At 48.0% G+C, this 13526-nt stretch overlaps 1 protein-coding gene across 1 annotated transcript in view; it reads left to right on the forward strand.

Annotated features, from left to right (window-relative positions):
• Nucleotides 1-13526, forward strand: part of WEE2 (WEE2 oocyte meiosis inhibiting kinase) — a 137984-nt gene that overhangs the window by 53152 nt on the left and 71306 nt on the right. The window contains exon 2 of the mRNA XM_086953609.1: nucleotides 3473-3837. Within this exon, the coding sequence (XP_086809735.1) occupies nucleotides 3475-3837 (363 nt within the window). The 5' untranslated portion in view covers nucleotides 3473-3474. The remainder of the gene's footprint in view (nucleotides 1-3472; nucleotides 3838-13526) is intronic.

Raw genomic sequence — 13526 nt, forward strand, 5'->3', positions numbered from 1 at the left:
TCAAGCCACCAGAACCACGGATGGTCTCACTTCAGCTCACATTTAGAGTATGCCCATTTTAGAATGTGTACCGGTTGTCTCACTCGTGTGAGTTCTGATGTTAGCATCATTGAAGCCGGCGCTCACATGCCGATTGCCACTCTTCCTTTTTCAATTGTGCATTTCAGTCTGTTATTGCGTGCTGCATTATCAGCTACTTTGTTAGAGAAATGCAGCAAAAAAAGCTCTGCCTAGTTCTTTCCGCAATCCTGAGTGGTTTGATGGGAGGTTGGGGGGAGGGGGGGACGAAGGAGGACGGTTAGGTGGGTGGTTGTAGGGTATACCCAGTTTTCATGCAATTTTATCCCTGCCAAGTTGAGGGTATAGACTGGCTGGAGGATTGGGGAGTGAAACATGTGTTGGTCGACATGGTACCCCATTCTACTGTCCTGGTGTTGTGGAAAATTGTGTAGTACAACCCTAAAGTTGCCTTTTTTCCTCGGTTGATTGGAGGGTCCATTGATGCATGTGGGCTTATGAGTATTGGGGTGCAGGGGGTCTAGGAGTCTTATTCATAGAAGATGGGGAGGAATCTTATGGCAATTGATCCTGGTGGACTTTCCTATTACCCAGCCTAAGGCAGATTTGTCCCTCAGAAGGGGGTGGGGGAGGGGAGAAGGATGTTGCCACCTGTGCAGGTGGTTTGTGCACCATGGTTTTTTGGGGGTGGAGAGTGGTGTTGGGTATGTCCTCTATTCATCTTTCCTTAGTGTATAATGGGCCTTACCTGGGGGTGGATCATGTAAGGGTAGGTACTAAGCATGGGTCAATTTTGCGAATCTCGCGTTCGCGAATTTTGTGGATTCGCGAACTCGCAATCCGCAAAAATCCGCGAATTTGCGGATTTTTTTTTTGTGTTCGCCCGTGTTTCTGCCAGTTCGCGAGGGTTTTTATAATTTCGCAATTTGCGAACTTACCTGTCGGGTCGCAAGTTTTGCGAACTTGTTGTTTCTACGTGTCCAGCCTGTTTGGGACACTCTTCTTCATCACTGCCACTCTCTGTCACCACTGCCACTCTCTGACTACTCATGCCACCCTCTGGCCCACCCATGCCACCCTCTGTTTCATCACCACACCCTCTGGTTGTCCAGTGTACATTATTTTCGGCAAAGCAAAGCACACCTTCCCTGCCTCAAGTGACCTGAATTAATTTGGGGCTGATTAATGTGTCACAGAATATTTTTTTAGCTGGCACCTGCTTCCTTAGTGCTTCCTGATTAGTGATCTTTTGCACTTGCTAAGTGCTTTCATTGTTGCAAAATTAGTTACAACACCTGCCCTGCCCCAACTGACATTAATGAATTAGGGGCTGATTAATGGATTTTAACTTCCAGCCTGGCTCCTGCTTGTCTCTCTTAGCTGTAATTCAGGACCTTTGTGGCATATGTGTAACTATTCTGAGGTTCAGAGCAGGGTCACATAATAGTTGCAACTGGCAACTGAACTCTGGAGGGGCCCCTCAGGAAGCACTACAGGAAATGGCTACTAATGATGAGCCTGAACTTTTGAACCTGGTAAGTAGTTTCAGTTTTGCTAAGATCGTATTTCTGCAATTTAGCACTTATTCGCGGGGCGCGAAGTTGTACTGGGAAGCCGCGAACTCACGCAAACAGTGCGAGCAGTGCGAGCAAAATCCGCTGCTCGCGGATTTGCGGATTTTGCGTGAGATTCGCGAATCTCGCGGATTGCGAATTTCCCGAAAATCCGCAAAATCCGCGAGCGAAATGGATTTTCCGCCCATGCTTAGTAGGTACATCTTTGGTATAGTTGATGCACTTTAAATCCAATCATTTCATTGGCTGAGCTGGTAGACAGTAAAATGTCTACCAAATGCTGCTTTATTATGGCTTCAGGTAGCAAAATGATTAATTGTACTGTTTGTTTTGCAGTCCTAGTCTGAAACTCACTCTGAAAATGTAATTGCTCGGCATTGCGAGACCTGGATGAAAAATACTGCACACTTTGCTGGTGACCCAGAGTGCCATTAATCATTGGCTTGTTTGTGGGCCAATGCCGATCCTTGGGGACACCCTCCTTCTACTGGTCTGGAGGCCCATGATCCCTGTCTGGCAAGATCAGATCAGATGACCTCCCACTGTAGCATCACTTTTGGTCAGTGCAGCTCAGTCTTCCTCATGTGAAGTCCCCAGACTGCCCCATAGGGGGCAGGGCAATGAGACCTTGGACTCTTTGTCCTCTAACAGTGGGCAAGAAAATGCATCCAATCCCTCAGCAAGTATTAGATCTGCTTAGCCCCACAAACCTGAACTACAAAGTGAAGCCCAAGGATGGTGGTGGTCTTGAAATTAGCTCAGATAGGGGTCGAGGTAGCCTACTTCCACTTTTTTTTCTTTTGTTTTGTATTTTTTACTGCCTGCTCTTTACCATCTGGATGGAAGGTCGCAAATAAGCAGGATGTGTACCATGGAAATGTGCGTTTTGTGCTCAGCAAGCTAAACTAGGGTTGCCTGCCTGGGTCATCCTAACCTCATTGGGACTGCTGTTGGATGATTGACAATTTGACACCTTCAGCTGGGACGTTTTGGCGCAGCTAGCTTCCCACACTTAACCTATTCGGTCCTTCACTGTCCTGAATCGTTTTTCAGATGAACCAGAGACCCTTTTTTCACCCACACGTGATGCAGACAAACTGGCTCAGCGTATTCCTCCTTCTCCCACGGACTGCTGGCCCATTTTCTTACTTTTAGCCTTATCTGATTTTGTTCTTCTTTCTCAGGGTGGGGCTAATTCTGCCTTTCATTACCCAACCAACACATGCTGAAGTGGTCCATCAGTCAGTCCCATCCAACAGCCTATGGCTACCTGTTTGGCAATCCATCATCCCTCCAGGTTGCCATCTCATCAGGCCAGGGCCCCCTCCACACTGCATTTTCACCCTACACTACTATTCCAACCTCCAATTTTTTTCAGTTTTAATGCAATTGATGTAACTACAAATGGTTAAAAATGGCTTAATTTTCTTTGCTGTTGTACGGGTGCTTTTTGTATACTAAGAATTGTTGGTGTCTCCGGACATCTGTGCTTATAGCAAGAAAACTGGTACAATATGGTACGAACTTTTGTGAAAGATTGAAAATATTGGCATATTGTGCCTGCTGCTCATTAAAGTGAGGTTTTATCTGTACTCATAGTATAAGTGTTACAAGCAGATTGACAGGCTGGATCTCACCATTTTGCAAGGGGGAGGGTACAGGGGTGAACGAGATTTTGCTATCATGTGTTTGTAACCAAAGAAGTGCATTTCTTAAACCAGAAGTCTCTTCTTGTAGTGAGCCTTTGTTCTCCTGAACATTGCTTTTAGTTACCATCATTTGTGTTTGAGATCAGGGTAATGGGGGCAGTGGAAGTGGCGGACGAAGCATGCATGAGGTTCACACCTTGGTGTTGAGTTTGTGCTCTCCTTTCTTTGTAGCGATGATGTCTACCTTGGCCTGCAGAAGCGGACCAGCCCAGCGCCTGGCGTTCTCCAGCGATGACGAAGAGGAGATGCCAGAGAGCAGTAGTGCAGAGGAATGCGAGGTGGCGACACGGACTCCCAAGAAAGGTGATGGTGCCATGACATGGAGGGCCAACAATTGCTTGTTTACACCTTCGTCCCAGAGGAAGGCGAATGACAGGTCACCTTCCCAGGAGTCGGACCTTGACAGGAGTCTGCACCAGAGCCCCTCACCATTCTCTGCTGGGAAGTCTGGGACCCCGAGAGACTATCCTGGCACACCTCTGCATTATGCAACCTGGAACAAGCTGCAGCTGGGGGACACGCCATACACACCAAAGGTATGTAACACGAGCCCTGGCTACCATATGGCATGACCCTTTCAACTTGGGTAGTGGGAGGTGTGCAAGCTTTATCCAGGAATAGGCCACGTTACCTTGCATGCTTTTTTTACGCATACCATCATAACGCGGTCATTACAGCGACCGCAATGTAACCATGCATGCCATTACTCCAAGTCGGAACAACAACTTGCTCTGGGGGGGAGGGGCGCTGGATGTTGGAATAGTATAATTTACTATTCCAACTCCAGTCTGTGCAAAAGTAGGGGACGTGTTGGCTTTTAAATTCAATACTTTCTGACCCCCTAGAGTAAGTCATTTTTCAGACTTGCGAAGTATTGGTATGAGTTGTAACAACGCGGTTTAAACGACCTAGTTGTAATGGATTGCGGTGTTCCGGTTTTGTTATAAACAATGTTTACCCTCTATCCAGGCTTCCTCTGTGCTGTGATTGGTTTAGGGCACCTTAGCTAGAGCTCTAACAGCTAGATTCATCAAGTGAAATCGGCTCGCAAAGGGCCAGATTCTCAGAATCTGGCCCTTTGCGAGCGCAATTTTTGCATTTGGGATTCATCATCCCAAATGCAAAAATCGCAATTATAGAATTCGCAAATTTGCGAGTAATTGCATTTAAGGAATCTCTATTTGAGATTCCATAAAAAATTTAAAAATTGCGAATTCGCATTTTTGGGCCGCTATGTCAAACCTCGTGGTAAATAGCGGAAACTTAGAAAAATGCACTTAAGTGCATTTTTCTTAGTTGTATGTTACACACACACACACATGTCCTTGGGACGTGTGTGTGTAACACCAGCATCCAATATCATTTCAGGGGTGCAACAGGGTGTCCTTTGGACACCCCTGCACCCTTGAAATCGCAAACTCAACATGTGAATCTCTAATAGCGATTTGCACATTGATATGTCTTCCCATTCATTCCTATGGGCCCAAAGGCCCATATGTTATGTTAATATTTATTTGTTAAGCGCTCGTACGCCCAAGGGCTTCATGGCGCTATCGGATGGAACATAACACATAGTAAAGCTAATAAAGATAGTGTGTGGTCTGCCAACTATATTCACCCAAACATACACTGAAGATCATGTCAGCCCTTCCCGGACCTACAGGGCCATTCAAATACTTAAATATCTATTTCAATGATTTGATCGACTGATGCTTTAATTATCGATACCAGATAGTCATTGTCTGCTTGCCAGAATCTGTCAAAACATGAGCTGGATTATAGGCATGATAGGCCCGTCCTTCATGCCTTTCAAACTGTTACTTTTCCCCAGACTCACGAAGCCATCTTAGCATGCAAATCAGGTTCACCATTGGATGCATGCCCCCCAACGATACTACATCATATCATTGACATCGTGAATCCAGTGATTAATGATATTGTGAATTTCTCTCTATCCTCCGACAGTGTCTGAGTGGAAATTTGACATTGTGAAGCCACTAAAGAAAAAACAATGTACACCGGTCTAACCTTTCCAAATATAGGCCCATATCCTTACCCATTTCAGGTAAGATCAGAGAGAATGGTCTATAAGGAACTTTCCACTTTTTCTGAATCGGCTCCGATTTCCCACCCTAGTCAATCTGGCTTTTGGCCAAAACATTCCATCGAATCTGCACTTCTGGAGATATCGGACAACCTAAAATGTATTAGACAATGGCAAGAAGGCAGTGCTGATCCTTTTGGCTCTGTCGGACGCTTTTGATACCATCTCTCATAACATATTGCTAGCTAGTCTAAACTCTTGCCGCATCTCTTACATTGCACTGGCCTGGATCACGTCTTTTCTGTCTAAGTGCTGTAAACTTGATGCTCCAGAATAAAGGTCCCACACACAGATCTGGACACAAGCTTGATTTAATTTTCTCCACATTAGAAAGCATAGTAGTGGATGATGCACTTCCAGTTGCATGGTCAGATCATTGGCATATACCATTCACACTAGCATTAAATGGTGTAGAGCCTAGAAAAAGTAAACACTCTTATATGAAGAGGCAATGGAAAAATCTCACTCTGGCCATTATGAGCCCGTTTTTGTCCCATGATCTGCCTAAGCGTACTATGAATGCCAGCGTGGATGCCCAGGCACTAAGTAACTGGATTAGCAACATGGTAGAGGCTGTAGCGCCAGCAAAAAAGGGTGACAGCGCAGAGAACCTCTCCCACTGCCCCATGGTTCTCCGTGATCTACGACTGGAAAAAAGAGCCTGTAAGAAACTCGAAAGACAATGGAGATTAAACTACTGCCCCCTAGCAAAAAACAATTTAAAGAGGCCACCAAGCTGTTTCATAAGCAGATTAGGAAAGAAAAAAAGAGCTACTATGCCTCCGTTGTTCAACAGGCAGAGAACCCCAGCAAAGAAGTGTTTAAACTGGTTCAATCCTTTTTGAAGCCCCACTGTATTGAAAGGGATATTCCTTCATCCGTAGCACTCTGTGACAAGATCTCTATCTATTTTGACAATAAAATACAGATGGTCTATGACTCTTTTGGCCCGCATAAACCTACGGCCAAGGAGGATAGAGAGAGTGGGGGCCGGTCCCCAGTCTCCTTGAGGAAATTTCAACCAATCCCGCTAGATGAGGCAAGGCAAGAGATAACCCGGTGTAAGTCAGGCTCCCCAGAGGCCCATGTCCACCTAAACTGTGGGAACCTTTAGCGGATGATATTGCACCTATGCTTCAACACATCTGGAACACATCCATAGACACTGGGGAATTTCCGGAGAGTTGGAAGCATGCAACGCTGCTTCCACTGAAAAAGAAGCCAAACGGGGATGCGGAGGATTTAACTAACCTCCATCCTATCTCTCTGCTGGCAGCTCCCGGGAAAATGCTGGAAAAACTTAATTCAGCGCCAGCTGAATGCTCATGTCGAATCTAATAACATCCTTCATGAGACTCAGTCCGGGTTCAGACCCGGCTTCAGCACGGAGACAGCGCTGATTGAGGTGGCTGATTCTTTGAGGTGGCCGTTAGATTCAGGAGACTCGGCTATGCTGATGCTCCTGGATCTCTCGGCCGCGTTTGATACGGTGGATCATGCTAGGATGGTCCAACGTTTGGCAGAAATTGGTCTACAAGATCAGGCACTTGGTTGAATGCAGTCCTACTTGTCAAACCGAACGCAGAGGGTCACTCTAGGCACATGTGCCTCAAAGCGTAAGCCGCTGAGATGCGGGGTCCCGCAAGGATCTGCCCTAAGCCCCCTTTTGTTTAATGTTTATCTTGCCCCTCTTTTCTCCCTCATTGCCAACTGGGGAGTCACCGCAATATCTTATGCCGATGACACCCAGTTGGTTTTTCCCTAACCAGAGGTTTCAGAACCGGCATTTGCAAACTTTAAGGGGTGCCTTCAGGATGTGGCATCCTGGATGAATACTAATAAGCTGAAACTGAATCCGGGAAAAACGGAAGTGATCTTCTTTGGCAAAGGCAGTCACCCTCCAGCTGAGCTCTGGTGGCCGATTGAGATGGGTACCCCACCTCCCCCCTCACAGTGGGCAAAAAATCTGGGGGTCAAGTGGGACAAATCTCTTTTGTGCCCCAGATCCATCAGGTCACAGGGTGCTGCCTGAGCAAAATGAGGAATCTCCGCCCAGTCTTGAAACTTTTGCCTGAGTCATGCCGGAAAACCGTGATCTATGCCACCATCACATTGAGACTGGATTATGCTAAAGGCCTGTATAGCGGTCTCCCGAAATACTTGGTCCAAAGGCTGCAGACGGTGCAAAATGTGGCAGCCAGGCTGCTTAAGCATATTCCTTTCAAAGAGCATATTTCCCCCCATCTTCGGGCCTTGCATTGGCTCCCGATTGCCAGTAGAATAAAATTTAAAACTCTTACTCTGGCCTACAGGTCCCTCTACGGTACTCTCCCTAATTATCTGAGAGCCCGTCTGCCCAGATACACACAGACCCGCTCCCTTCGCTCAAATGATCAGGTGCTACTGAGTATGCTGCGAGTCAAAAGGGCTAGATTGGGCGGCCGGACCTTTTCAGCCAACGTGGCCCGTCTCTGGAACTCCCTACCTACTGAGCTGCGAAAGGCCTAATCAGAAACAAGCTTTAGGAGACAGCTGAAGTCGTGGCTGTTCTTGTAGCCTCTCTAAGCCGCAGACTCCCAGCTAGCTCTCTTGCCATGCCCTCACAGCGCCGGGACGCCTCCTAGTTGAGGTAGCTGTTCGCGCTTTATAAATACCAGCATTATTATTAATCGGAGGCAAGCAGTCTCCCTGGGTAACTTTCTCTCCTCAGAACGCACCATCACTACTGGAGTCCCACAGGGTGCCTCACTTAGTCTACTCCTCTTAATATATACATGGCCCCGCTAATCTCCCTCATTTCGCCTTATGGGATTGAAAAAACATCCTATGCTGATGACTCAGCTGATCCTGTCCCTTAAGAAAAACTCCACAGAAGCGGAGGAAAAATTCAAAGCTAGTCTTACGTAGGTAATCATATGGATGAAAAACAATCATCTCCGTTGTAACACGGATAAGACCGAAATCTTGCTGATAGGGGAAAAATAACTCCTTTCAACCCAAGGATTGGTGGCCGGGGGTTTGGTTTGACTCCTCCCTCTCCTTCAATCCCCAAGCACTTAAGGTGATGGGTACATGTCTTGGCCTAATTAAAACCATGAAAAAATTATTTGATCTGAATCCGCTTGATGCAAAGAAAACAGTGGCAGTGGCCCTAATACACTCACGTTTAGACTACTGTAATAGCCTCCTGGCAGGGGTCAATAAATCAACCCTGAGGAGGCTACAGGTGGTGCAACATGCAGCAGCCAGATTGGTCTTAAAACATCCCCGTAGGGCGTCTGCCTCAGGCGCTCTGACAACCCTTCATGGGCTCCCGTTACACAAGAGAATTTTATTCAAACTTCTCCTCACGACCTTCAGAGCAACTCGCCGACTAGGGCCAGTATATCTCTCCACAAGATTTACACCATACACTACAATGAGTACACTCAGATCTACTTCTGAAAATCTACTCAAATTGCCCGGCTTCAAACTTAAAATCAATCAGAACATTTGTTAAGCGCGCTACATACCAGTGAGGGTCTCCAAGTGCTAGTGTGGGGATGGGGGGGGGGGGGTTGCTGCTACAGATCAAAGAGCTAGGTCTTGGGGAGTCTTCTGAAGGCCAGTAGGTTGGTGGGGAGGGTGTTCCAGGTCTTGGTGGCGAGGTGGGAGAAGGATCGGCCGCTGGCGGTCGTTCTTTGGATGCGGGGGACTGTGGCGAGGGCGAGGCCGGCGGAGCTTGCGGGTAGGGGCGTAGAAGCTCAGTCGTCTGAGGTACGCTGGGCCGGCGTTGTGGAGTGTCTTGTGTGCATGGATGAGGAGCTTGAAGGTTATCCTCTGTTAACAGGGCGCCAGTGTAGGTCTCTCGTAGGGTGTAATGTGGCTGCGGCAGGGATGTCTAGTATCACTCGTGCTGAGGTGTTCTGGATGCGTTGGAGCCTTCTCAGGAGATTGGTTGATGTTACTGCGTAGAGGGCCTTTCCGTAGTCCAGCCTGCTGGAGACTAGGGTGTGGGTTACTGTTCTTGTTTCTGTGGGGATCCACTTGAAGATCCTGTGGAGCATTCGTAGGGTGTTGAAGCAGGATGAGGAGACGGCGTTGACCTGTTTAGTCATGGAGAGGGTGTAGTCGAGTATGACCCCCATTTTGCGTGCGTGGTCAGTGAGTGTCAGGGCTGTTCCCAGTGAAGTCTGCCTCTGGGTGTCGTCCCAGGCTGAAGGGGTGGAGCCGAGGATGAGGACCTCCGTCTTGTCAGAGTTCAGCTTCAGTCTGCTGTTCCTCATCTATTCGGCGACTGCATTCAGTCCTTCGTAGAAGTTGGTTTTGGCAGTGTGAGGGTCTTTGGTGAGGGAGATGATCAGCTGAGTGTCGTCAGCGTAGAAGATGATGTTGAGGTCGTGCTGTTGGGCAATGTTGGCGAGGGGTACCATGTTGATGTTGAACAGCGTTGGGCTGAGGGAAGAGCCCTGGGGTATGCCGTAGATCTCTGTGGCGGTGGAGCAGAAGGGTGGGAGGCGGATGCTCTGATTTCTGCCGGAGAGGAAAGATGTAGTCCAGTCCAGGGCCTTCTCTTGGATCCCGGCATTGTGTAGGTGTGTTCGTAGTGTGTGGTAACCGACCGTGTCAAAGGCGGCTGACAGGTCCAGGAGTATGAGGGCCGCTGTTTCTCTGTTGTCGAGCAGGGTCCTGATGTCGGTGGCGGCGATGAGCGTGGTTTCGATGCTGCGGAAACTGGACTGGGATGGGTCCAGGATGTTGTTGTCCTCGAGGTAGCGGGTCAGTTGTTTGACGATTTACTCTGTGACCTTTGCTGGGAACGGGAGCAGGGAGATGGGATGAACGTTCTTGAGGTCCTTGGGGTCCGCCTTCGGTTTTTTGAGTAAGGCGTTGATCTCTGCGTGCTTCCAGCTCTCCGGGAAGGTTGCTGTCTCGAAGGAAATGTTGTTTTTTGTAAACCTATTTTATTGGTTGCATATGAACAAAATAAGATACAGTAGGAGTCATTGGTACAATACTTCGGGTCAATGTCTAGACCTTTACGCTGTGGTACTTCAAATGTAATCAGCTGAAACACTTCAATATCAGCCGCATACCCTATCCATGATCCCTCGCCTACCCTGTATGTAGAGATAGCCAACTACCGCAACTACTTCTAACCTTTAAGTCCCACCCCCTCCTCCCCCGCCACTGGTGTGTCACATGAAGTTACAGAAATAAATCACATCACTAGGACCAGCCGCACTGCAAGCAGTTCCACCATTACGATGTGAAGGGCCTCCCTTCACAACCACGACCCCCAGTTATTCTTACTGTTTGTTGTTCTTTCAGCGACTGCACCAGCATCTCCCAAGCAGTCACCGCTTCTAGAACTTTCTCGTTCAAGCGTTGTGCCAGTTGGAATCTAATAGCACCCTTACTGCTGGTCCACTTAATGAACTCCGCCTTCCATCTCCTACTATTGGGACCCTCCCTCGATTTCCAGTGCATTATTTCCTTTTTCGCTAGTAGCAATCCCATATCTACAAATTTACTGGTCACCTTCGTTTTGGACGTGTTGGGGAACCAATGCAGCAAACGTGGCTATATCAAAATCCAACCGTCGGTCAGTGATCGCATTCAACAGGTCTCCCACTTCTTCCCAATAACCCCCTAGCTTTGGGCATTCCCATAGCATGTATTCAAACTCCACCCCTTCTCTTGCACACCTGGGACAAGCTGCATCCTCTACCTGGAAGTATTTTCTGATCTTACCCGAAATTAAGTATGCCCTGTGTAGTATGAAAAAGTACACTAGTTAGAACCGTGCATTCCTAGTTCCCTTCCAGGCCCTACGGAGGACATGTCCCCACGTGGCTTCAGGTATGGGCTTCCCAATGCCTGTCTCCCATTTTTGTGGTAACGTGTCCAGCGGTTTTAGTCCCTCATTTACATTCTGGAGTAAAGGCAAGTAACTGCTTTGAAGTCCCCGCTGCCATACCACATACAGACATGCCATCGTCGTTTTGGGCTCTACTGATCCCTTGCGCCAGTGTTTCCTGATCGCTGCCACTAGTGCAGCATGTAATAAAAACCCACCTCAGGGGAGATCAGACTCTCCTGCAATATCAGATAAGGCAATAATTTCCCCCTCTTCGTACAAGTCACCCAACATTTGTATCCCTGCCTGTTCCCACTCCCTCAACTGCATCCAATCTCCGCCATGGGGTAGAGCTGTGATCATCTCCTACGGGATTTCGGGGGCATATGGGTGCAGTACCTCAGCCTTACGTTGGCTGTGGTTCCAACATAGTCTCAGTGTTTCCTCCTCCAACGAGAGATCCCGAAGGTTAAACTTTTGCTGCAGGACTATGAATGACAATGTCTCTGGATTCCCCTGCCTCTTAAGTGTTCCGGGCATCTAAACTCCATTGCAATCGCTTGCGTTAAAACCTGGAGTTGTGCCGCTAAATAATAGAACTCGAAATCTGTAACCACCAGCCCGCCCTCAGCTTTTGGTCTCCATGTCACTTGTGCTACCCTCCTCCCAGTACCCCAGATGAACCCCACCACCATGGACTTCAGTAGTTTGAAAACCGATGCCGGAACCCATACGGGCAGTGTCCTAAAGAAATATAACAACCGAGGTAGAGCCACCATTATCAATGCTATCCGTCCCATCAATGACAATGGACGTGTGGACCAAAATGCCATGCTACCCTTCAAAGCTCACGCATCTCCCTATATTCACTTCCAGCAGGTCTGCGGCGTCATGGTAAATAACCCCTAAATAGGTCAGGCATACTGGTTCCCAGCGCACATCCCAAGAAAGCACAGGAAGTAGTCTGCCAGGTCTCGCCGGGAACAAGCACGTCTTGTTCCAATTCACTCTCCACCCCGAAATGTTGCCGAACCTGGATAGTAAACCCGCAGCTCCCCGCAGCGCTCCCTCAGTATCTGCCAAAAACATCAATAGGTCATCCGCATAGAGCGTTATATACTGCGGCTCCCCTCTAAAGCTTAGACCTTCAAAACACTGCTCCGATCTAGCTCTAGCCGCCAAGGGTTCTATTGCCAGTGCAAATAAGAGGAGATAGCGAGCACCTTTGTCTTGTTCCCCATGCTACTTGGTATTGGGGTGAAATTGGCGCCCCTAATCACACTCGCCACTGCAGAAGTATATAACACCCTAGTCCATCCTACAAACTCATTCCCCAGTCCAAACTGTCCCAAGGTTTTGTATAAGTGTGGCCATTCCAGACTATCAAAGGCTTTTTCAATGTCCACTGACAATATCGTGGGCTCACCCAAGTCCAGTTGTTTGTCCCCCATGATCCTCAGCAGTCGTCGTATATTTGTAGCGGTGTTCCTAGTTGGGACAAACCCAGCCTGGTCCCCATTTATCAAGGTTGTCATGTGTTGTAGGAGACGAGTCGCCAAAATCCGGCTCAGGATTTTATAATCCATGGTCCGCATTGATAGTGGCCTGTAAGCTGTGACATCTGTACCTTCATGCCCTTGCTTCAATAAAGGGATGATAAGCGCCTCTCTCATGGACATAGGCAGGTGAGGTGACCCAGTTATCGTTCTTCTTTATAAACCTCTAATAACCGCGGTGCTAGCATGTCCACATTCCGCAAGTAGAATTCTATGGGCAGTCAGTCTACCCCTGGAGTTTTATTCCGAGCCATATGTTTAATTGCACTCCTGATCTCCTCCAGAGTAAAGTTTTGGCACAAAGAATCCACCTGTTCTTCCAGCCGCGGAAGTGGTACAACCCCAGGTAGGCATCAAGTTCTGTTTTCCCTGCTACCAGAGCACTTTTATATAATGTCTCGTAATAATCCATGACTCAAGTCAGTATCTCACGCTGGGTATACATGACTCTACCATCTTGTCCTGCTAATGCCATAATGGGGGTGCCTCGAATCGGGGGTGGCCAACCATGCCAGCAATGTTCCCATCTTCAGCATGCACTTTCATGGTCTACGTCTTATAATAAAAACAGCGCAGCCTTTCTATTTCCTTTGCAACTTCCTCCTTCGCCTCCACTACTTCCGCCTGCACTTCCGGGTGTTCTGGTCTGGCCTGTTATGCTGCTCTAAACCTACGCTCCGCCTCGTCCACATCGCGTAGCAGCACCTTCCTTACTCCCACATGCTT

Source organism: Lissotriton vulgaris, chromosome 1_2 (assembly GCF_964263255.1).
Source record: "Lissotriton vulgaris chromosome 1_2, aLisVul1.2, whole genome shotgun sequence".
NCBI classification, from domain to species: Eukaryota; Metazoa; Chordata; class Amphibia; order Caudata; family Salamandridae; genus Lissotriton; species Lissotriton vulgaris.